Genomic DNA, 21,612 nt, shown 5'->3' with positions numbered 1-21,612 from the left:
TTAGCGGCCCGCCCTGGCCAATCAGCGCGCCCCGGGGCTGAGGCGCGCCAAATTCCGCCGCGTGAGCGGCGTAGGGTGGGGGGGGTGGTCGCCATGTCCGACTGGGACTCGAGTCCCGAGGAAGAGCGGGCTGTGCCCCGCCGGCCGCGGGCCGCCGCTGCCGCCGACCGACAGTGCCGCTCGCCGGGCACCTCTCCGCGGGGCCGCGCCCCCGCCGAGGGCGACGGGGGACGGAGGGGCTGCGGGCGGCGGGGGAGGGGCGCGGGCGGCCCCGCAGGGGAGGAGTGGGAGCCGCGAGGTGGTGACGGTTCCTGCGGCCCGGGGCGGGCGGCGCGGCAGTGGAGGCCCCGAGCTGCCGCCGGCCGGGATCGGGGCACCGAGGCGCCCCTGTGCTTCCACCTCGACAGCGCCCTGGTCGGGGCTCTCATAGGTAATGACGAGTACGCCCCTGCGCCCCGGGTGCTTGGGCCGCTGCCGTCAGGGAACGGGCAGGAGGAGAGCACCTCTATGTCACGAGGGAGGGCACGCCTGCCTTCCGTAGCTCCGGTCGTGGAAGGGCCCCACCCACGGCAGGGTGCTTTTGCAGGGTTTCTCCCACTCGCCAGGGAAACTTTTCCTCCCTAGAGTAGTTGGGTTGACGTCTGTTTCTCATGACCAGCAGTCTGCAAGTGGGCTGAAGCCACTCTCTAGTCAGATGGAGGAAGGGTGGCAGAGTTAGTTTAACTACTCCATCTCTTCAACTGAGGAGCCTTCTCCTACACAAACACCTCGTGTTTGGTTAACTGACAGAAAAAGTTACCTACATATTCCGTCAGTTTGGTGTCAAAAGTTCTCTGTAGATTCATGCACCTATAAAGGTCTTGGGTTTTGGTCACAACCAAAATACTTAAAATTAATGTGTAATTTTTGGCAGTTTGTCCTAAATCTTTGTAATGCCCGATGTGTATCTTTATAACAGGTAGGGGCGGAACTAAAATTAAAGAACTTGAGGATTCTTCAGGTTCCAGGATAAAGGTACCTTGTGCTTTGTGTCATCAAGACTTGGGCTCTGTTGGGAACATACTTGGTTTTGTTTCCATGTAAACCAGTTATTGCAGGAAGCTGATGGGTGTTTCAGTACCTTAATAATTCCACTGTTTTACAAGAATTGGTAAAAAGGAAGTGGAATTGAGAGTGCAATTTGAATGGTATGTGAAAATAGGGAAAGGTTATTAGTTTTTTTTTTCCTTAAGTATGCATTTACTTCCTTTTCTTTTAGAAAAGGGAATAAGGGTCCTTTTCTTGGGAGGAGAATTTAAATTTGAGGTAAAAAAGGGTAAAATACTTGTTTCAGTATATGTTCTTATATAGTCTTTGCAGTATTAAAAAAACTCAGTAATGTTTTGTGAACTCAGGTTACAAGAGGAACCTATGGAGCCGAAGTAAAGATTTTCGGCAGTCTTGATGTGCAAAAGAAAGCCAAGATGTTGATTGACAATGCTGTTACAAGTTCTGGCCAAAACAACAGAGCTTGGACTGAGAAAGGCAAGAAATGTGGTTTTGGGGGGAAAAATACTATGGATTGTCTTTCCGTATATTTTGTACTTTGGTGGATGTTTTTATATTATTAGTATTTTACAAAGTGAATTAACTTTTACTTTGTTCTGGGACAGAGGCATACCTCCTTAAAACAGAAACACCTAGACATCCATCTTTCTGAGCTATGGTCAGTTTTCCCCTCCTCTCACCCTAAATGCCAGGCTTCTGTGAAAATCTGTTCCTGTGTGTTTTCAACAATTTTAATGGATGCAGAATGTTATACCTCTTGGTTTCTTGTGTTATCAGTCTGATTTCTTCAAAATACCTGTATTGGTTCTAGCTTTAATGTAGTATCTGTGGGGTATTAAAATTCAATAAACATTTGTAATGGTAGTCTGTAAAGTGCTGATCATAGCATGGGCAGTGCTGACATCTTACTACTTTTATGGGAAGTTAATGTTTAAGATTTGATGTTGCACTTCATGCCTGACTTTACTGGGTTTTCTTGTGTTAACTTTGTCTGTTATGTGGATATATACATAATTATTGTATGTTGAGATGCTGCTTATATTATTGGTATGTCTTGTATGTGTTCCCAACAATTTTTACACAGGCAAACACCATCCATAGTTGTTGATCTGAGCAACTGATGAGGGAGAAGTTATGCAAGGGCTGTATTCCAGCATTAGAATAAGGAATGGGATAGTTCTCTGTTTTGTTTTTAGAAGTGCCTCAGAAGGTGGATGAGTATGTTTCAAGACTAGAAATAATTAAGACTTCCTTAGTATGTGTGACTGTGTTTTCCCTGTATTTCCTGCTTTTCCACTAATTTTCCACATGGTTGTGTTGCCATTTATGTCTTCGGTGTAAAACCTTACTTTCTGATTCGCTTCATCAAAGAAGTACAGAATATAACTAGACTCAGATGTTATTGTGGTGTGTTGGATGCTTTTGAAGTAAACTTTGGCTCTTGTAGCTCTTAAAGCTTTCTGTCTGCATATCATGTACTGGATTCAGAAGTTTTTCAAAAGCCTGCTGCACAACAAGGCTTATTTATAGCTGGAAGAGCAGCATTTCAAAACCTGTCATTACGTTATTTAAGTAGCTAAAGAGGTTGAAATGTTTCCCTTTTTTTATCAGAACTGAATTTGTACAGGTTTGAGCAATATTTCAGGACAGAGACCTAGGAAAGAATTTTGTAGTTGTATATTTCATGCCTATTCGAAATATATGAGTACTTACTATAGAAAAAGAAAATAAGGGGAGAGATTTCTCCCACAGACTGCAACAGATTCCATCAAACAGCATCATTTTGGTACTAACTTTGCAGGAAAAATCTTAGACGTTTTCAAGCCTGAAAATAACCCAAAGAAATCGGTGATTAACTGGGACTCTCTTCGAGAGAACAGAGCCAAATATGAAGCTATGAAGTGGGCAGGTTAGTTATAAGTTTTGATTGTGTGGTACTTGTCTTTATGTGATAAATCTGTTGAATGCTTACGTGTTTTTAATTCTTGCTTTGAGATAACTGAATCTTTCACTGTCCAAACTAGTTAAGCATTTGCAGTGAAGTGATCATTTTAGCACTTCTCAGTGTGGTCATGGAGAACACTGTAATTGTCATGGAAGACTTAAACCTGCTACTCAATTGGCATTTTGACTTCACCCCTTGAAAATAATGTTATTTGATATGTGACCACAGAAAAAAAAAATCTGAGAATTGTTAAATATTAGACTATACGTATTACTAGAAACTATTTTAGAACTTGAAATGTGCAGAGATGGCTCTTTTGCAGATACTGAAGTGTTTGTCTCAACCTTCATCTTTTATATGAGCAACAATAGTCTTTATCACTTAACTAATCTCCTAGCTTAAGGCATTGTCAGGGTTTGGGGATTTCCATCTTAAGCTTTAGCACTGAATCTGTATTACTTCTTGCTGATTGAAGTTCATTTTTCTGATTGTTGAAGACTTGCCTCCAATTGAGAAAAACTTCTATAAAGAATCATCAAGGACCGCATCTATGTCACAAGAAGAAGTGAAACTGTGGCGGTAAGATAATTTCTTTAGGGAATCATCTGCTTGGCAAAAATTGCTTTTAAGGTATAAAGCCTAGAAAGTAGGAGATGAAATGCTGAGACAGAAGCATTAATGTTGGGATCTTCTTAAGAAGTCTTTCTTGGAATGAAACAATAACTAGCAGATGAGTTACTATTAGTTGCTTGGAAAATTAGGTATTATCTACTTCTCTAAAAGTGTTTGATCTAGTTAAATTTCAGAACAGAAAAATCTCAAGACATTTCACTTGGCTTTTGACTGTTTCTTTGCCTCTCATGGAGACAGCATGTTCATATTTTCTAGGTCCTTCCAAATAGGGTTATTCCCATGTTTAATACCTCTTGGCTGCCATTTTTACTAGATGTATTTTAGTCAAATACCATCTTCAAAACAAAATTCCAACTTCTATTACTGTTGTCTTCCTTTCTTTCTATCTTGTCTTTACAAGTCCATCCTGGTTAGTACATGTTTCAGTTAACTGTATCCATTCACTTTGATCCAACAGTCTCCATCAGTACTTTGCAAGGAAAACAGATCATCTGTTTCAAGTGATTCAGTTCAGGCCTTGGTAATAGTTTCAACCCTTTTCCGTAGTTCTAATGAAGTTGGTGAACATTACTGAAGTGCTAACTTTTTACTACTTTCCTTTTTGCAAGGTGTCTTTTTTTTTTCTTGCATGCCAGAGAAACTGCCACAGGGAGCAAAGCACGGAACTGATACTTAAAGTATATGTATATGTTATTGTTAGAGCTAGTCAGAATTAAAGAACATTGTTCCATAGGTTCAGAACATATATTGAGGAATGGCACTTTTGTGCTAAAGGAATATTTTTTCTGTTTCATCCAATCTGTTTGCTTTAAGGAAAAAAGACAGTAATTGAAAAAAACTAATTCCATAATCATGAGGGGAAGTTGAATTGCCCATTTTTTTCCTAGGTTACACCCCACTTGAAGAAAAAACTTTTTACTGAATGGAATCTGCAGAAGAGTACAGGACTGAAATTAATATGTTTATACATATTAATATCTCTTAATTGGGGGGAGCCTTAGAAGATCAGTTTTAAATGTAGTTTTTTATTTGTGTTGTGCTTTGGGTTTTGTTTTGTTTGGGTTTTTTTTTTTTGAGCTTATCTTGCTGATCACTTTTTTCCTAAATTGTTCTGTTTGTATTCTGCAGAGTATCCAGGGAGCTGCTCTGCAAATATTTGGGGAAGGTTTTTGTCGGAATATAGGATTCTGACTAAGAAGGCCAATCCATTCCTCTGAGTTCTGAGTTGTCTTTAGGTTTAAAAACTCACCACAGTTACTTAATTTGTAATAGAGTATGTAGTCTGATATGGCAGGACTACAGTTCATATTAATAGCCATATGTAACTTCAAATTAGTCATTCTTAAGAAAGAGTGGTAATTGATGCCTGCAGGAGAAGTGTTTGTATAGTAAGACTTTCTTAAGAATTAGAAGAATAATTCACCCATTCAAGAGCCTGAAATTGTTTTTTGTTGTTCCAGGAATTTAAAAAATGTTAAGAAGGGCAATCTTTTGTGTTAGCTCTACTTTTTCAGATTATGAGATTTTAAAGACATTGCACTGCTTTAATTCTGTACAGAAAAGAAAATAATAATATAACTTGTGATGACTTAAAAGAAGGTGAAAAGCGCTGCATTCCCAATCCTGTTTGTGAATTTGAAGATGCATTTGAACATTATCCTGATATTATGACTAATATAAGAAAAGTTGGTTTTCAAAAGCCTACACCAATTCAGGTATGTCTTCAATTTTGATGACTTTTCAACTGAAGCTTAAGAGAAAAGTAAAAAGTACATTTGAGTATTTTTTATTTTATGTTAGTCACAGGCATGGCCGATCATACTCCAGGGAATTGATCTTATTGGTATAGCACAGACTGGTACTGGGAAGACATTAGCATACCTAATGCCTGGATTCATTCACTTGACTTCACAACCAATGTAAGGACTGCTCAAATGTCCAACTTGTTTAGCTGTGTATACTTCTCCCCACCCCCACCCCCATGCGATGATTTTCTAGTAAAGAAATAAAAACCATAAATTGGAAAAAATATAAAACTGGTGGAATAAGTCCCAAATTTGTCACCATAGATTCTGCTAGCAGCAGTGTACCAAGGAAGTTTTGGACAGTATATAAATGTTTGATGTCAGATGTGATGGACTTTGCCTATCCTTATATATCCACATTCTATATGTGCTTTGTTTGTAGATGCAAAGATCAGCGTGAGGGGCCAGGAATGTTAGTCCTTGCTCCCACTCGAGAACTGGCACTTCAAGTGGAGGCAGAGTGTTCGAAGTATGCATACAAAGGAATTAAAAGGTAAGCTTGTTTCTCACTTGCTTGTTAAGTGGTTTTTTTGTAGGGTGGGGTTTTTTTTTGTCCTACCACTTGTAACTTAATTCACTTAGTAAAGTAATTGCGTTGTAGACAGCAGTAAGATCTCCCTGATCCTTCTCCTCTTCAGGATGAACAAGCGTGGTTACCAGTTTCTCATGTCATGCATTCCTTGTCATGTCATGTCATGTACATCTTCTTGACCATCTTGGTAGCTGCCTGCTGGAGTTGTTCCAGAATGAATATGCTTGTCTTGTAATAGAGGCAGGGGGTACTAAAACTGGATATTGTGCTTGAAGTGTGATGTCACAAGTACTGGTTAAAGGGGAATAACGAGTTCTAGCCATGAGTTCTGCTGGCTACCTTCTCCATAGTATACAGCTGGCTTTCTTTTCTGTGGGGTTACACTGCTGAATAATGTTTAGTTTCTTGCCCACCCAGGTCTTCTCTTCAAAGCCATCTTCTAGCATGGTGGCCCTCAGTCATGGGATAATTCCATCCTTGTTTTTGTTTAACCTTTGTGGGATTTCCATCAGTCCATTTCTCTAGCCTTTTTGTGTTTCTTCTGAGTAACAGTCTAATTCTCTAGTGTATCTAGTTAACTTTGTATAGCATTCGGAATAAGTCTTATCTTCACTTAACAGCAAAACATCTGACTTTTGATTGTACTGTTTAGAAAATCCTTTCATACACCTTCATCTGTTTTTTGTGTAAATATTTTCAGAACAACTGTTACACTCCAGATTTTAAACCATAAGCTGCCCAGCACAGTTACATTTTGTTTGAGACTTTTTAAAAGCCTTTTGGTTTGTTTTAACCTTGAATTTGCATCCGGAGAAAGAGTCACACGCTGTTCTCTAAGAGAAATTCTTTTAATTTAGTGAGAAAAATATGGTATTTTGGCAAAAGTTTTTCTGGGGAGTAAAATACAACTATTTTGCTAAAACACCCACCACAAAAACTCAGTTCACAGAAAACACCCACTGCAAACAATCAGTATACCACTGTGTTTTAGTAAAACACAATTCATTGGTTTTAAGTTACTCACAAGAGAAGGAAAAGAGTAAAAGAAGAAAACAGATTAAAAGGGTAAAGAAAGAGAGAAGGAGAGAGGAAAGGAAAAATGGTTACTGACAAGATTCAATGATTCATATGGTGCAGGCTGCAGGAGTAAAGAGAGAGCGAGAGAACACACATGGACTCTAAAGAGTTCAGTTTTCCCTTCAGTCGGTGCCTTCAGGCCAGAGTGAGCTGTGCTGTAGCCGGTCACAGGCTGCAGGGGTGTGCTGTGGGTGGGCTGCCAGGCAGGTCTGCCTTGACTGACACCCCAGCTATGCAGGCTTCAGCTCTACCATGTGCTCTCAGGGACCCAGCCCTCTTAGCTGCAGGCTATGTGGTCTCAGCAGGCCTTAAGAGGTAAGGCAGACCTTACCATGTACCTGCAGGTCTAGGCCCAGCCCTTCCCCACACACACTCGCAGTGAGTTGGTTCCAACCCATATCGATAATTCAGTGAGATTCGGATCCAGTATCTCATAACAACCCAAAACGTACTCAAGCTTAATAGCTATCTTCATTCCTTTAATGATTGTTTTCACTGCAGTTTCAGCAGAAGAGTATTGGTGAACTGTTGAGGGAGTGTCATTCAGTGCTAATTTCATTAATTATTGTGACTGTCAGTCACACTTACTGTATTCCTTCCTCTTGTTAGAACCAGGTAATACTTTTTAAAATGAAGCAATATGTTAGCATTTATATGAAAAGTATTGATTTTAGTTGAGACTTAATAAATCACTTCTAAAACATTTTATTTTACAGTATTTGCATATATGGCGGTGGGGACCGAAAGGGACAGATAGACGTTGTTACCAAAGGTGTGGATATTGTTATTGCTACTCCAGGCAGACTGAATGATCTTCAAATGAACAACTTCATAAATTTGAAGAGCATAACATACTTGGCAAGTAGCTGATATGGAATGAGTAATGCACCAGTTGGAAAATGGTCGACTCAGTTTGAACTTAAGCTTTAACAGAGTTTTCTTTAAAGTTCTAAAGTCTTAATTAGAACTTAACATTGACATTGGTGTCAGAGGAATGATTCACACTTAACCATAATTGCATTGCAGATGTTCTGCAATATTCTCTAGAAAAAACAAAATAACCTTCTAGTACAGTATGCATTTTAAAGATGCTAAATTGTTATTTCGGTAATGTTTGGTGTTCTAAAGTTTGTTTTGTCAGGATTAGTTACTAATGGATGAAATGCCTTTCTGAAGTTGTCTTTTCTTTTTAAAGGTTAATCGTGACTCAAGTTCTTATTAGAACTTGTGCAGTAAACAACAGAATCACACACAGATCTTTAAATGTCAGGGAACTGGCTTTCTTTTGATCTCAGTGGAAAAATAGCTGTGTAAACATGTATGAATCCATATGTCTTCATTTCATTCTTGCCTTTTCCTGTGCTGGACACATAAAACCATTTTTATTTGTAAAATACTTCTGAATTCTCCGTTTTAACTGCTGAGTTGTTGCCTCTTTTGACAATTTGGCCCTGCTTTCTGTCCACTCCCCTCTGAGAGTTAAATACTACTACGCTGTAGCAAGTTATCTCCAATTCTAGGTAATAGTTGTGAGCTTACTGGCAAGGCCAGCAGTGATATAGCATTATTAGAAATTTGACCATCTGGAAAAAGATATTATTGTTGGAAGACAATACAGTAGCCTCTTGTGGAAGAGTAACATGTAAATGCTCAGCAGGAGGAAAGTAGGCCTGAAAACCTGAGAACTATAGGATCATTAATAATCTTTTTGCCAAGGTGAAGTATGATCATACTACAAGCACACACTGCTTTGTAAAGCAATGTGTAATGAACTAAAATGAGATGATTCAGTATGTGCAGGATATGCTATAGTATGATATAGCTAAAAAGAATTAACTATCAAATTGAAAAATACGATGATGTAAAGCAGGAGGAAAGACATTTATTGTTGTACCACGAGCAGTTAAATGTTTTCAGAAGATTGAAACCAGTGCAAGGATCTTGTTATATGATATGGTTAATGTCTCATGCCTCAGAGTTTAAGGAAATGCTGTACTTCTTTAGGTATCATGTGAAAAGTTTGACATCCAAAATTCTATCTTTTTTAATGTTACCATGTTTTTCCTTGTAGCTTCTTGTACTGTTTAATATATAAGATAATTTCTGTTTGCAGAGCTTCATTGTCAGTTTTCAGCCAACATATAATTTAATCTTGCAGCCTTATTTCAGGGAAAACAAAGGGGCATTAGATTTCAACTTTAACAGCTTGGATGAAGAACATTCTTCATTGAAGAGCTTCGTTTACAGTTTTCATTTAAAGATGAGGCTTGTGAAGGCTCCCAAAGTGCACTGAGTATTACTTACTAGTATGATACAATTGCTTCCCAAAGGACTTCCAAGATCAAATACTGGGATACATTTACTTGTTAAAGAAAAAGCAACCAAACAAAAGAAGCCCCACCAAAAAAAAACCCTCAGAAAAACAAAAAACCAAACTGTTAATTATGTCTAAATAGATACAAGCTGAATTGCACGTAGGAAGTTCTCTTCTTGCCTGACAGAACCATCAGGTTGATTGCAGTCTTGGTTCAGATTTTTAGGAAGCCATTTATTCAAAATAGAATTTCCCAGTCTTACTTCTGAAATCATGAAAAACAGCAGCCTTTTGATTGTTTACGATACATGTCACTTGAAGATTGCTTTGTGCTTTGCTGTGTTCAGTGTAAATCAAAATTCATTCATTAGTAGTCTGAGTGCTTATTTCTTAGGAACTTAGTCTCATAAAGCAGAAGTAAGGAAATTGGAATTGTGCTTGAATAATTAGGAAGCATTTAGGAGAAAGAGTATAATAAAAATATATATAGTTCATGAAGTAGGATATAGAAGGTAGATTGGAGTAGTCCTTTTATTCTTCAAATACAAAAAAAAAATAATGTAAAACTTACCAGTAACTTCATTGAAAACAGAGGAAAGAAAATAATTTTCACATGAAGTACTGGCTTGTAAGAATTTCTTGCCAAGAAATAGAACTGAACAATATTAACAAACAAGTAAATAGTGTAGATAATAAGAAACCTAAGATTGTGTTATTTGGGGGACATCCAGCTTGTAAAACAGAACCTGGCTATGAGACATTTGAAAAAATTAGTGCTACTAACTACTTATCTGTTACAGCCTTTCATCTTTCTTAGACAGCTATCTGAAATAAGGAAAGTAAGCTTCAGCTACTCTGATCCATCTAATAGACATACTTAGGTGCTTTCTTTTCCCTTTCCAGCGAAGTACCAGTGTGCTTAATAGCACAGAAGGCTTCTGCTGCTGAAAAGGGCATGGTAGCCAACTCCGTATATAAAATTAGTAATGTTTCAGTCTTGCCATTGTATTGGAGTCCATGTGGTTAATGAAATCTCTATGAACCCTCTGAAAGTAAAGAGAATTAAATCAAGAAATAGAATTCTTGTCTTCTGTCTCTCGGTTGATGATTTGTTATTATTTCAGAAATTTACATAAATAATGTACTAAAAACCTTTTATATAAAAAATATCAGAAAATAGTGGAATAGCAAAATTGGGAGAGTAGAAAGGGATTATCATCAAAGTCTTCTATTTCCACATAAGTGACTAGAGAATGTCAGTACTTAAAAGCACAATTCATATAACTTCAATTTTCAGCTAGAGTTTGCGTAAATCAAAGGAGATAAATGAGTCTTAGATGCCAGTCTTCTTCCTTTGTATGAAACTGAAATAATTCACAAAGATGCTTGTATATTAGAAAAAAAATTAGTTCCAAAGAGTTGTATTCAGTCCTCCAGCTCACTTGTACTTTTCTGGTTTTTTTCTACCAGATGAAACAAGCTTGAGCTCTGGGAGTTCTGCAGAGTGTTGTCCTAGTGTGAGCCAGAATGTATGCTCTGGCTTTTTTCCTACTTCTAATGAGGAACTAAATTGATAACATATTTTGATCCTGTATGAGATCTCTGATGAGTTAGAAATGAGATTTCCCCTTTAAATTACCAAAAATTTCTTATTGAAAGTGTATAGTGAGGGTTGTCTCCCTCTGGGTTTGGTTAGTTATGATTTTTGTTGGGTTTTTTTAATTCTGTGCTTAGTTTTAGGCATCCAGCAAATTACTGTTAAAAGAAATGATTGTTTTATCTTCATTGAGTTTGTGCTTTTAAAGATGCTGTGGATTTCCTTTTTCATTTGTATTACTCAAAGAAAAAGTGTCAAAGAAATTGAAGAGGTAAAACAGAAGTTGGACAGGTTTTGTCGTAAGTTATGGAGTGGATTCTGCAATTAAAACTGTTACCATTAAAATCGTCTGCTGTGTAATGTCTTGCTGAAAACCTTATCTAAGGAACCAGGCAGAATAAATCACCTTGTTTCTGAGCAGGTTTTAGATGAGGCTGACAGAATGTTGGACATGGGATTTGAACCTCAGATAATGAAGATCCTAATAGATGTGCGGCCTGACAGACAAACTGTTATGACGAGGTATCTAAACATAATAGTGCTCAGTACTTGAACACTGTAAACATAAGGCTATTGAACAAGTTAATTTCAAAACAAAGGTGTCAGTTCATTAAAACTTTTACTAGTTTACTTTCTAATTCTGTCTAGCCATCCTAATGAGTCATTTCACTCTTTTTTTTTTTTTACATTTTATACTGCCTTTTCTGATGTTTTACATCAGAAATGAATCTTCTTCAACTGTAAGGAAGGTATCCTGGGAGTGCTAGAATTTACCATATCAGTTTGAAGTGCCAGCTTCCACTTCTCCATCTGGGACCAAATGTGTTTCCTGACCTTCTGATCAGTGTCTGTGCTAATCTGTACTTGGATTAATTTTGAAGTTATGCAGCTTTTGGGAACTTAACAATAGAATATCCCAACAATAATTTTTGTTACTGTATTTTGCATTGGAGCTATGGTTTTAGAGAGAAAACTGACTAGAAACTTGCTTATTAGATGTTGTTGAACTACTAAACTCACCTTAGGCTTCATTAGAAAGGCTCCATAACTGTCGTGTGTACCTTTAACCAAAACAGTTGTCTTTCAAGCTTGAGTGCTGTTTACTCTTAGCTTAAGATTAGTTCTAAATATTATGTAAGCTCACCATTGTAATTGCATGGCTAAGTGTTTCACTGATGTATAAGAAAGAAAAGAAAGAATTCGGTGAAACTAATGAATTGGAGAAGATTTTGCACACTATTCTGAGTCTGTTTTCTTCTTCACTTCCTGTTTAGTGCTACTTGGCCTGCTGGTGTTCGTCGCCTAGCAAAATCCTACTTGAAAAATCCCATGATTGTATATGTTGGCACTCTTGACTTAGCAGTAAGTTGTCCTGTTGGGTTTTTTTCCTTGCTTTTGTAAACCTGCAGTTAAACTAGGAAAATTTTTGCTTGTAACTATATGTAAGTAAATGCATGTAACTTTTAAAATCATGCTTTTTAAAGTTCCTTTGAAAGTTTAGAAACAACTAAAAATTTAAGAAGTATAAAAAAGCTTTGTTCTTTATGTTTCTGTAACATCATCTTGAAGTCTTAGCTCTTCAGTAGAAGACATGAAAGCAACAAGTATCAATCACATTGAATGTTTGTTGTACTTCGCTTTACCAACTGTTTTTGCATGAACCCTTATTTTTGCAGCCTTCACTTCTGTTCATCAAGTTCTTGTACCTTACTTAGTTTTCTTTCTGAAGGCCTTCCTTCTAATGCATACAGATCCTTATCTGAACCTGTATTTCCTAACTGTTTCTTTCCCAAAGGGAGTGGGAGCTCTATACCAAACTCCTGGAGGGCACTTGTCTGGAGCGGGAAGTATGTGTTAGAGTAAGAACTGTCTTGGAAGTCCAAAACTTCTAGAATGTGGGTGTAGTTGCATACTTGTCATTGTTGTGCAGCTACGTGTAGTTGGCTTCAATACCAGCAGAATTTACCGAAACAGTAGTTCTCCCAAGATCTTAGGAAATTCTCCTTTTCAGTTCCACTTTTTTTAGTGATGGCAAATGAGGGAACTTAGTATCCAGTACACGTTTCGGTAGAAATGGAGGGGAAAATTTTCATCTATTCTGTTCAGAACTACACTTTTATCAAAGGCCATATCTTTGTCAAAGACAGAGTACAGAGATTCTAAAGACATCAACTGCTGTTGTAGCTCTCTTATCTAATTCATTCATCTCCTTTTACGGGAGATGTCTTCTCTTAATTGAAGACATGATATCTGGGGGGACGAGTTCCAATGCGGAAAGAGAATCTTGATGTACTTGATTGATTCTTCAGCTCTTGCCACATGAACATGATACTATGCTGTGAGAATGTCTACACCTTTATACTACTCATGGTATAGCTTAGACATTCTGTGGTAACCTTCAGATAGAATGGAGTAAAGATTTTATTAATGAACTATTGTTGGAATAATTAGAACTAATAATTTCAGATAGATTTACAGAATCTTCTTCAAAAGGCTTGTAGTTTCAGGTAAGACTGATGCTGTTCCAACTTGCTTTGGATAAACATAAAATATACTCAAATTAAAGAACTTCAATCTGATTTCCACTACTACTGGAATTATTTATTTCACTTCACTAATATGTACCCTTTAAATCTCTTCTGATACATGATTTGGCAAACTGCTTAAAGATAAATTTTAATATTTTCCTAAAGCAACTAGGAGACTAGAAATCTCCATTGTTTGAACTCCAAACTGATACATACTTTGTGTTTAAAATAGTTTTTCATGGTATCTTATTATTAGTTTTGTAATATGGGAATTAACAGAAAAAATATTGTTCTAATCTGTTTCTACTTAACATACCTTTTTACTGTTTGACAGGCAGTAAATACAGTAGAACAAAGAGTTGTCATTATCGCTGAGGAGGAAAAGAGAGCTTTCATGCATGGCTTCATTGAGTCTATGAAGCCAAAAGATAAGGTCATCATTTTTGTGGGAAAAAAGCTTACGTATGTAATCACTTCCCAGTATCACATCTGTTCTTTTTTTTTTTATTTTTCCCTAACAAAAATACTTAGGAGTTTCTTAGTTCACATAATAATTACCAAGTGTAGGAGCTCTTGTCCACAATGTGCTGGTAGTAGTACTATTTTTATTTATTTATTCCTTCATACTGACTGTATATTTTTTAGCATCATTAGTGGTGGTGGCAAGTCTCAGTTTCACATAGTTAAAGTTATATGTTAAGATTCTTGGGGATACATGAATGCAATGTCCTGTTTACTTTCATACACAGCTGATGCATACAAGACCTGATCGGTGGGAGGTGGTAATTGTACCATACCTGAACTTTTTGAGTGAACAATGCAAAAATAATCTAATATTTCTTTTATATATAAAGAAGGGTAAACATTTCTGTGGGGAATAGTCTTGCTTTCATACTGTTTTATAATAAATGTCAGCTGACCTAGGTATGGTTTTGTCCTTAGGCACACGGTTAGCTTTTGTTGTCACGTTATCTTTTTGATCTAAATCTAGATACTGCACTATTTTCTTTTTTCTTTTTTTTTAAGAACCATTGCTTTATTTCATCCTAGAGCTGATGACTTAGCAAGCGACTTTGGTATCCAAGGAATTCCGGTACAGTCACTTCACGGTAACAGGGAACAGTGTGATCGAGAACAGGCTTTAGATGACTTCAAGAAAGGTGAGTTTGTACTGAAGTACTGGTTTGTTTAGGCAGGCTTTTGTAGGTTGTTGTGTCTATTTGTTAAGTACTGTGTCTCTTTAGTACCATAGAAATTAAAATGTTAAAGAACTCTGAATTATGTGTATTAATTTGACAAACAAAAAAGCAGAAAACAAAAGAGATTACTCTTCAATAAAATTTGGAATGTCTAAGAGTTTAGTAATTTATAATTAAGGTTTGTTTTGTTACTGACATCTCTGGAAAAGTCAGTATTGTGTTAGTCTACTGAATGGTAAAAATTTAAGTGTCAGATGAGGGTGCTTTCAGTGAAACAGTTCTGATCCAGATTATGTCAGTAGGGTTATACTTTGCAGTTATGTGAACACTTGCTAATAAAAGACTAGTTCTGTGACAAGAGTGTTAGTTGAGAATATAGTGGTTGAAGTTTCTATTCTTTTCACAGGCTCTTTTATACCATATAAGGAGGCATGCTTCTTACTTCTGCACCCTGCTGTTCTACTTGTGAAATGCAAATAATAGTAAAATGACATTCTGAGTGCTTACTTACCACCTTGAGAGCTAGCTCAGTGTGACGTGCAATGAACATATTTTTCCTTTATGTGTTAAGAATAATAAGCGCATTAAAAGCAATAGGCTGGATTATGTTTTCTGTTTATTCCATAAATTCTCATTCTTTTTCTGTTGTACTTATTTTAGGCAAAGTTAAAATATTGGTAGCTACTGACTTAGCATCCCGTGGCCTTGATGTGCATGATATTACTCATGTTTTTAACTTCGATTTCCCTCGCAACATTGAAGAATATGTTCACAGAGTAGGTCGTACTGGAAGAGCAGGGTAAGTGTTTACCAGAAAATAGTAATGTATTATCAATGTTTTGTTATGTTTTATGCACTGCATTCTTGTCAAATTCTAGAGCTACAAGTGATGTGGGGTGGGGAAGTTAAGCCTTCAGTCTGTCAAAGGATGGTTTAGAAACATACTACCTTCTTTTTAAATTGTTTACCTTTAATTTAACTGAACTAAGTTTTGCAGTTTTCTCTTATTGAATGACGTTTGAAAGCTGATTTAAATGTGAGGAAGAATTACAATTCAAAACAATGTCTGCATAGATATTCTGAAATGTTGCTTCTTTGTTTCTCTCTTCATGAGCCGCTAAGTTGTTTAATTTTCTAGACAGCATATTAGGGGAAAAACATCTATAAATTCAAAGTCTTCAGTCTATCATGGTGGTGTAGTTTGGTTTTAGCACTTCTGGATGCTGCATTTCTGGGTTGGTACAAGTGTGATTTTTCTCATTTTTGTGTTTATTTTAATCATGATATGAATGTCTGTCTCTTCATACTTAAATCATTGTCTTTATGCTGGGTTCATTATCTAAAAGTCTGAATTAGTTGTGCCTTTGCTCCATTTCAGGAGAACTGCTGTATTCTGATCTTCCTGTAAAGTTGCTCTCTGTCATGTGCATAGTAAATATTCAAGCCACTTTTATCTACCAACTCAGTAATATTGCCTGTAGTACAGTTTATTAGTGCATAGGTCAGTAGAAAAACCTGACAGCAGTTGTTTTGAAGATCAACAGTTACTTCATTCCTTGTCTAGACGCACTGGGGAGGCAGTAACACTGGTCACGAAGAATGATTGGAAGTTTGCTTCTGAGCTGATTGAAATTCTGGAAAGAACAAACCAAGTAAGAATATATTACCAGCTAAGATTCATAGTGGTTCTAGATTAACACTTGAAGCAGGTTATGAAACCTATTTAGACCTTTCTTGGTGAATGTTTCTAGTGTCTCGGGGAAAAAAATGGGTATTGAAGTCTCTCTTGTCCTGGATAGCCTTAGAAGTATTTTACCTTACAGATGATTCCCAGAAAAGAACTGTGAACTTTAAGCAAAGCCTTCCATGTCCAAAGAAAAAGTAACTAATATAGGCACACATTGAGGTCTGCAGAAGAATAATAGGGTCTGTTTTATTCCATTTGTATTTCACTTCTGGATGCATGTACCAATGTTCTTGTTTAACAGTGTAAATATTAACAATATTTATATCAGAAGAAGCTCAACTATCTATATGTTTATTATATCTGACAGTTCTGGTACCTGCATGTCTTTCCAAGCTGTCTTTCTTACTGATGCTTGTAAATAGTATGGGAAATAGGACTGGAATGTGATTTCTTTCTTTAAGGAAATGTATTTTTTTCTTGACACCATATCTGAGAAACCAGAGACAATTGTGCTGCTGTTTCTTGCTGTAACAAGAAACAGTATTTTGCCTGATTTATAGTAAATCCCCAGTTCATGCCCTGTCTTTAGTTGAAATTTTGTTTGGTTGGTTTTTTTTGTTTGGATGGATGGGAGCATTAGTACAAACTAAATGGCTTTTACCTGGAACTTGCGGTTGTTACTGTGGACATTATTACTCAAACTTTAAAGCCTGGGTTAGAGCTTCACCTGAATCTTCTGGCTTACAACTCTTCTTTGAAAGATGTTATGTCACTTTATTGCAAACCTAGTAGGATGCTTTTGAGGGAGGAAAAGGAAAAAAAATAACAGTTGTCACTTAATAATTTCTAAAGTTGCAGATTTGAGGTTTATGGTTGAGGTGGGGTTTTTTTGGGTTTTGTTTTAATTTTATTCAGAAAATGTAAGAGGTGAAACCAGCAATGATGCTTTGAAGCTACTTAAATGGAAATTAGAGGTGCCTTGGTTTGTATTCTGCATCAGCCACTACCTTCCAAGCCTTGACTCCAGCTGCAGATTGTGAAGTTCCCAAACTGGTTTGTGGGGGGGTTTTTTTGATGTGCGATAATTCAACTGGGAACAGTCTCTGAGTTCAGAGGAGAAAAGAGGATCTCTGAATCCTTGCTTTCAAGGGTTACTTTTAGTCCAGCATTATTCTCAAACTTACTTTCATCTGCTAGGAAGTATCCATACTGACAAGATGATGGTTTGTTTTTTGGGTTTTTTTCTCGTGACGATGAAAATACCATTATTTCAGTCTTAAAGCATCATGTAAAAGGGAAGAAAAGCAACTGAAAACATGATCTGAAGGTTCAGAATCCTTCAATTTCAAAAGAGGTAAACTGCATTTGTTAGCCATATGTTCTCCATGATTTTGAATATACAGAATATATAAAGAAAAACAGGTACAACAAAAAGGTATCTGTATCATGCTGCAGCGATCTTTTATATATAAAAGCTTATTAGGAAGCATAGACAGATTTATTAGGGAAACAGGTGGAAAAATAGTAATCTCTGTAATACCAAGCAAAGTGTTCCGTATAAATTATGGAACTTTATGCTTTTCTGTTTTCTCACTTGAACTACCCTGTCTGACTTTTATGTTTAGCAGATACACAGATTGTCCATGTAAAAATTCCAACAAACCACTAGAAGCTGGATATTACCTCACTGAGATTTTTATGTTCCCATATCCTTGCTTCTTCCCACCCTTGTCTGCTCGAAAACCACTCTTGGAAGAAATTGTTGCAGTTTTAGTTGGAATAAATTACGCTTCAAGCTGTAGGAGAGGATCTGATACTGTGGAAGAAAATCATTCAGTGTTTCAACTGAAAACTAACTTTGTCTCATTACTTCTATCTCCAATGATATAAGTCTGTAGTGACTTTCAGCTGGAGGTACATCATTTTTCACTTTTATTTTTACATAGTGTTCTAAAACTTAGGCAGAACAGACTGTTCCAGAGGCATCATGTTCTGTAGACTCCTGACAGCCAGGGCAGCTGTCTACCAGTGAGAGCAATTCACCACATAAAATATATACTAGCGAGCTGTCCCTCATGCCAGCTCAACAAAACGTTGCTGATAGCAAATGGCAAGCATTGCTGAATTATAAGGCCTGACAAAAGAAATGGGAACTAGAGGAATATACCTTCCTGCTCCACCAGACCCTTTGTCCTGGCTGCATTTTCTTCCTGTCCAAGCTTCGCCAGGTCTAGGCATTTTTAGGAAGACGTAAAAAGCATTGACATTTGTTTGCACTATACTGTTTGCACTGTATTTGTGCCACTGGCAGAGGAACAAATCACACAGACTGAGCACTCACACTAATGCCATGTTCACATGCTGCTCTTTGCTCTAACCAGGACACTGATTCTGGGCTGGGCGAGTTCCACCTGCTGCATGGCTACATGCTGTCACAGATTGTTGAAGCAGACTGGCTTTGATAGGTTCATGATCCAAGCCCTCTCTTGACATTACAGTCACCCATAATGCTTCTTGCAGTACACATTGCATTAATGTCAGCATTGTGCCTGACCTGGTTTTAGGAGGCTTGTTGGACACTGCCTTTGTTCCCATGAGCAAAAGAATGGTCTATGGGTTTTTTCATTCAGTGGTCACTGTCGCTCAGCCTAATAAGTCTGTTTGTAATCTTTCACAGCAGGCTTTAGTCCTTATGAATGTGAGTAACTCTGAGGGGACAGTTTGTTGATGATACTATTCACCTTCTTTTCCATATAATTACAAACACACCAAAAAGCACCAAAAAGCACTGTGGATCTTACTAAGGTGCTCTTGCGACCTCCCGGTGATGGGAGAACAGACCGCTTTCTCCTCCTTTTCTTGTCTTTTAGCTTTGTTATACGCACATGAGAACTGTTCCTATGGCAACACTTTGAAGTCCCGAAGTTTCTCTTTAGAGCCTCTTAAAACTTCCATAAAGAATTTAAAATATCAACATTCAAATAGATGTATATAGTATGGTATTACCTTTTAGTGGCACTGAATGTTTTTACCAGCTGTTCATTATCACTGAAAGATAAACTTCTCCCTGAAATGCAGTGTTGTAATTAGCTGGTTATACGTTGTCATCAGATGTGGTCATACAAGCAGAGATGTATAATTGAAAATCCAGAGACACTATGATTTTTTGGTATATTTCAGTACAATTTTATGAAAAAAGATTTCTCCATGCATCTCTACAGAAAAGAATCTGCAAAGTGACAGAAGCCAGATAAGTGATCAATAGTATTTTTATAAAGCAGAGTCTAAAATTTTAGCTTTATTTAAAACTGACCTTGTTTTTCTGCTGCTTTCTTATCAGGTAGTTCCTGACGAGCTTATTGCAATGGCAGAAAGGTACAAACAATTTCAAACCAGAAAAGAAAAAGATATACAAAGACCTTGGAGAAAGCTCTCAAAATAACTGTAATCCCTTGAAGCTACTGAAACAAAGTGATTATAGTTAATGTTAGCATCTATAGGCTTGAATTTATAAGTTTCATTTCTCATTTGGTTGTTTTCTGTATCTGTCCAATTTAAATAAACCATTTAATTTGGTTTAGAGGAGGCTTTAGTTAAATGCAGTATCAATATATAAGAATGTAAAAGATAATTTTTCCTTTTATTTTCAGAGAACTGAATTAGTCATTGTAAGCAATGTTTGTCAGTGTAGCTTCAAAATACTATACCTTTGCCTTGATATGCTGCATCTGCCACTGGCACAAAGAAGTATTTCTAAGGATAACTTAGTTATTTGAAAACTGCTCTCTTTGTAGTAACTTATGTTTGCTGAAGCAAGTTTTCTTTAAAACTTAAGATTAAAAGTCATTTTTGTTAAGACTTTCAAGGTTTTTTTTAGAGGTCAGCATTTTCTTCTGATGGAGGAGAGCATGACAAGAAGTGCATGTTTGTGGTTAACTGGGAAGCAAACAGCTTCTACTCTTTATTTTCATGGATGTAATATTCTAGCTTAAAGAAAACCAGAGTTTACTAGAGCAATGTTATCAAAGTCATGGAGCAACAAATACACTTGAAGGTCAGCTTTTATTTCCTTCAGATAAAGTTGATTCATATTTTACATTTGGGTGTCAGTTTCTGTCACACAGATTCCTACAGATAATGGGGCATATTTTCTCTCTTTGGAATTTTTATGGGAAGAAGTTATTCCTTCATTTGACGCTTGGTCTGAACTTGTGTTTACGTGTCATATGAGTAAACTAATAAACTGAATTTAGTCAAATGAAAGTATTTTAATAAAATTATTCTATAAATGTTCTTTTGGTCTTGCCTCTTTATATGCTCAAAATTGAGGTGAAATCTGGGCATTATTTAAGCCACTAGGTTATTTTGCCTTCTAAAAGTAGGCTAAAAATACAGACTTGCCATGGGTTCTTTAAGGAGACGCAGAGTATGTATTTACTTGCAGCTCAGCAGTTCCCAAATGCTGTGTATATCTCACCTGCACAATTTTAGTAGTAGGAAATATAATTTTTTTCCCTAACAGGTATTTCTTCAACATGAGAAAAACAGAGCTGAATTCCAGTTGCAAGACTGTCAGATTCATACTGCATTTTGGTTTTGATAACCTTTCATATCAAGAGTCTTGCTCTTTGATAGGGGTTGAAAGATGCATTTCTTGCTACAAGATTCATGGTACGAATACTCATTGGCCCAGTAACTTTTACTCGGTTGTACCATATTAGATAGTGATTGCTTCCTACCCAAAGTCCAGTGAAAAGACCCAATTCCAAAGCAATTCTGAAGACTCAGAAAGGAAAGATGCTTCAGGAACTTCATATTATTTTGATACAAAATTCTCTATTTACTGTTGCTGGTGATTATCCTCTGCAACAGGTCTTCATCCACTCAGGCAATCTGGTGGTGTTCTGGTTAATGTCAAAGTAACTACAGTGACTTTTTTTTTTCTTTTGAAAGCAACAGTGTATTTTGGATATTCTGCAGTGGATCTTTATTTTAAATAGTCATTTTTTCTTTTATGCACTTTTTGATGCCTTTGTACTTGGAAATGTAGAAATTACATGTAGGAAATTAACTATTGTAAATTCTTCTATGTATATTTAGTGTACTTTGCAGATATTTTGCAGGTGCCATCTACATTTGGATAGGGAAGGTAAATATTACTTAAATCATCCCATTTCTTTTAAGGGTTAGGGCTAAGCAGTGTGACTGAAGTATGCAATTTTCTCTTGGTGTTCTTGATTTTATTTTG

The 21,612-nt window shown here is 36.9% G+C and overlaps 1 protein-coding gene across 2 annotated transcripts; it reads left to right on the top strand.

The window, feature by feature from the left end:
• Positions 1 to 66: 66 nt before the first annotated feature.
• DDX43 (DEAD-box helicase 43) lies at positions 67 to 20,440 on the top strand. 2 transcript variants are annotated; one of them, XM_032681442.1, is made up of 16 exons: positions 67 to 430; positions 959 to 1,014; positions 1,395 to 1,524; positions 2,849 to 2,956; positions 3,490 to 3,571; positions 5,184 to 5,340; positions 5,426 to 5,544; positions 5,813 to 5,923; positions 7,756 to 7,897; positions 11,372 to 11,472; positions 12,225 to 12,312; positions 13,813 to 13,940; positions 14,529 to 14,638; positions 15,338 to 15,476; positions 16,242 to 16,329; positions 19,705 to 20,440. In XM_032681442.1, the coding sequence occupies exons 1-16, from the start codon at positions 94 to 96 to the stop codon at positions 19,804 to 19,806; spliced, it is 1,998 nt and encodes a 665-aa protein (XP_032537333.1). In that variant the 5' UTR covers positions 67 to 93; the 3' UTR covers positions 19,807 to 20,440. The 2 variants fall into 2 exon arrangements, with proteins under 2 accessions (XP_032537333.1, XP_032537334.1); XM_032681443.1 differs by lacking the exons at positions 5,184 to 5,340; positions 5,426 to 5,544.
• Positions 20,441 to 21,612: the final 1,172 nt, after the last annotated feature.

This window comes from Chiroxiphia lanceolata, chromosome 3, assembly GCF_009829145.1.
Source record: "Chiroxiphia lanceolata isolate bChiLan1 chromosome 3, bChiLan1.pri, whole genome shotgun sequence".
Taxonomy (NCBI): Eukaryota; Metazoa; Chordata; class Aves; order Passeriformes; family Pipridae; genus Chiroxiphia; species Chiroxiphia lanceolata.
This window is presented reverse-complemented; position numbering and strand designations above follow the sequence as displayed.

What these genes read in the sequence shown, in the direction of transcription:
- DDX43 (XM_032681442.1), top strand. Translation starts at nt 94, where the DNA reads ATGTCCGACTGGGACTCGAGTCCCGAGGAAGAGCGGGCTGTGCCCCGC. An exon ending in TTTAGATGACTTCAAGAAAG is followed by an intron (nt 14,639 to 15,337) that starts GTGAGTTTGTAC and finishes TACTTATTTTAG; the next exon opens with GCAAAGTTAAAATATTGGTA. An exon ending in GGTCGTACTGGAAGAGCAGG is followed by an intron (nt 15,477 to 16,241) that starts GTAAGTGTTTAC and finishes TTCCTTGTCTAG; the next exon opens with ACGCACTGGGGAGGCAGTAA.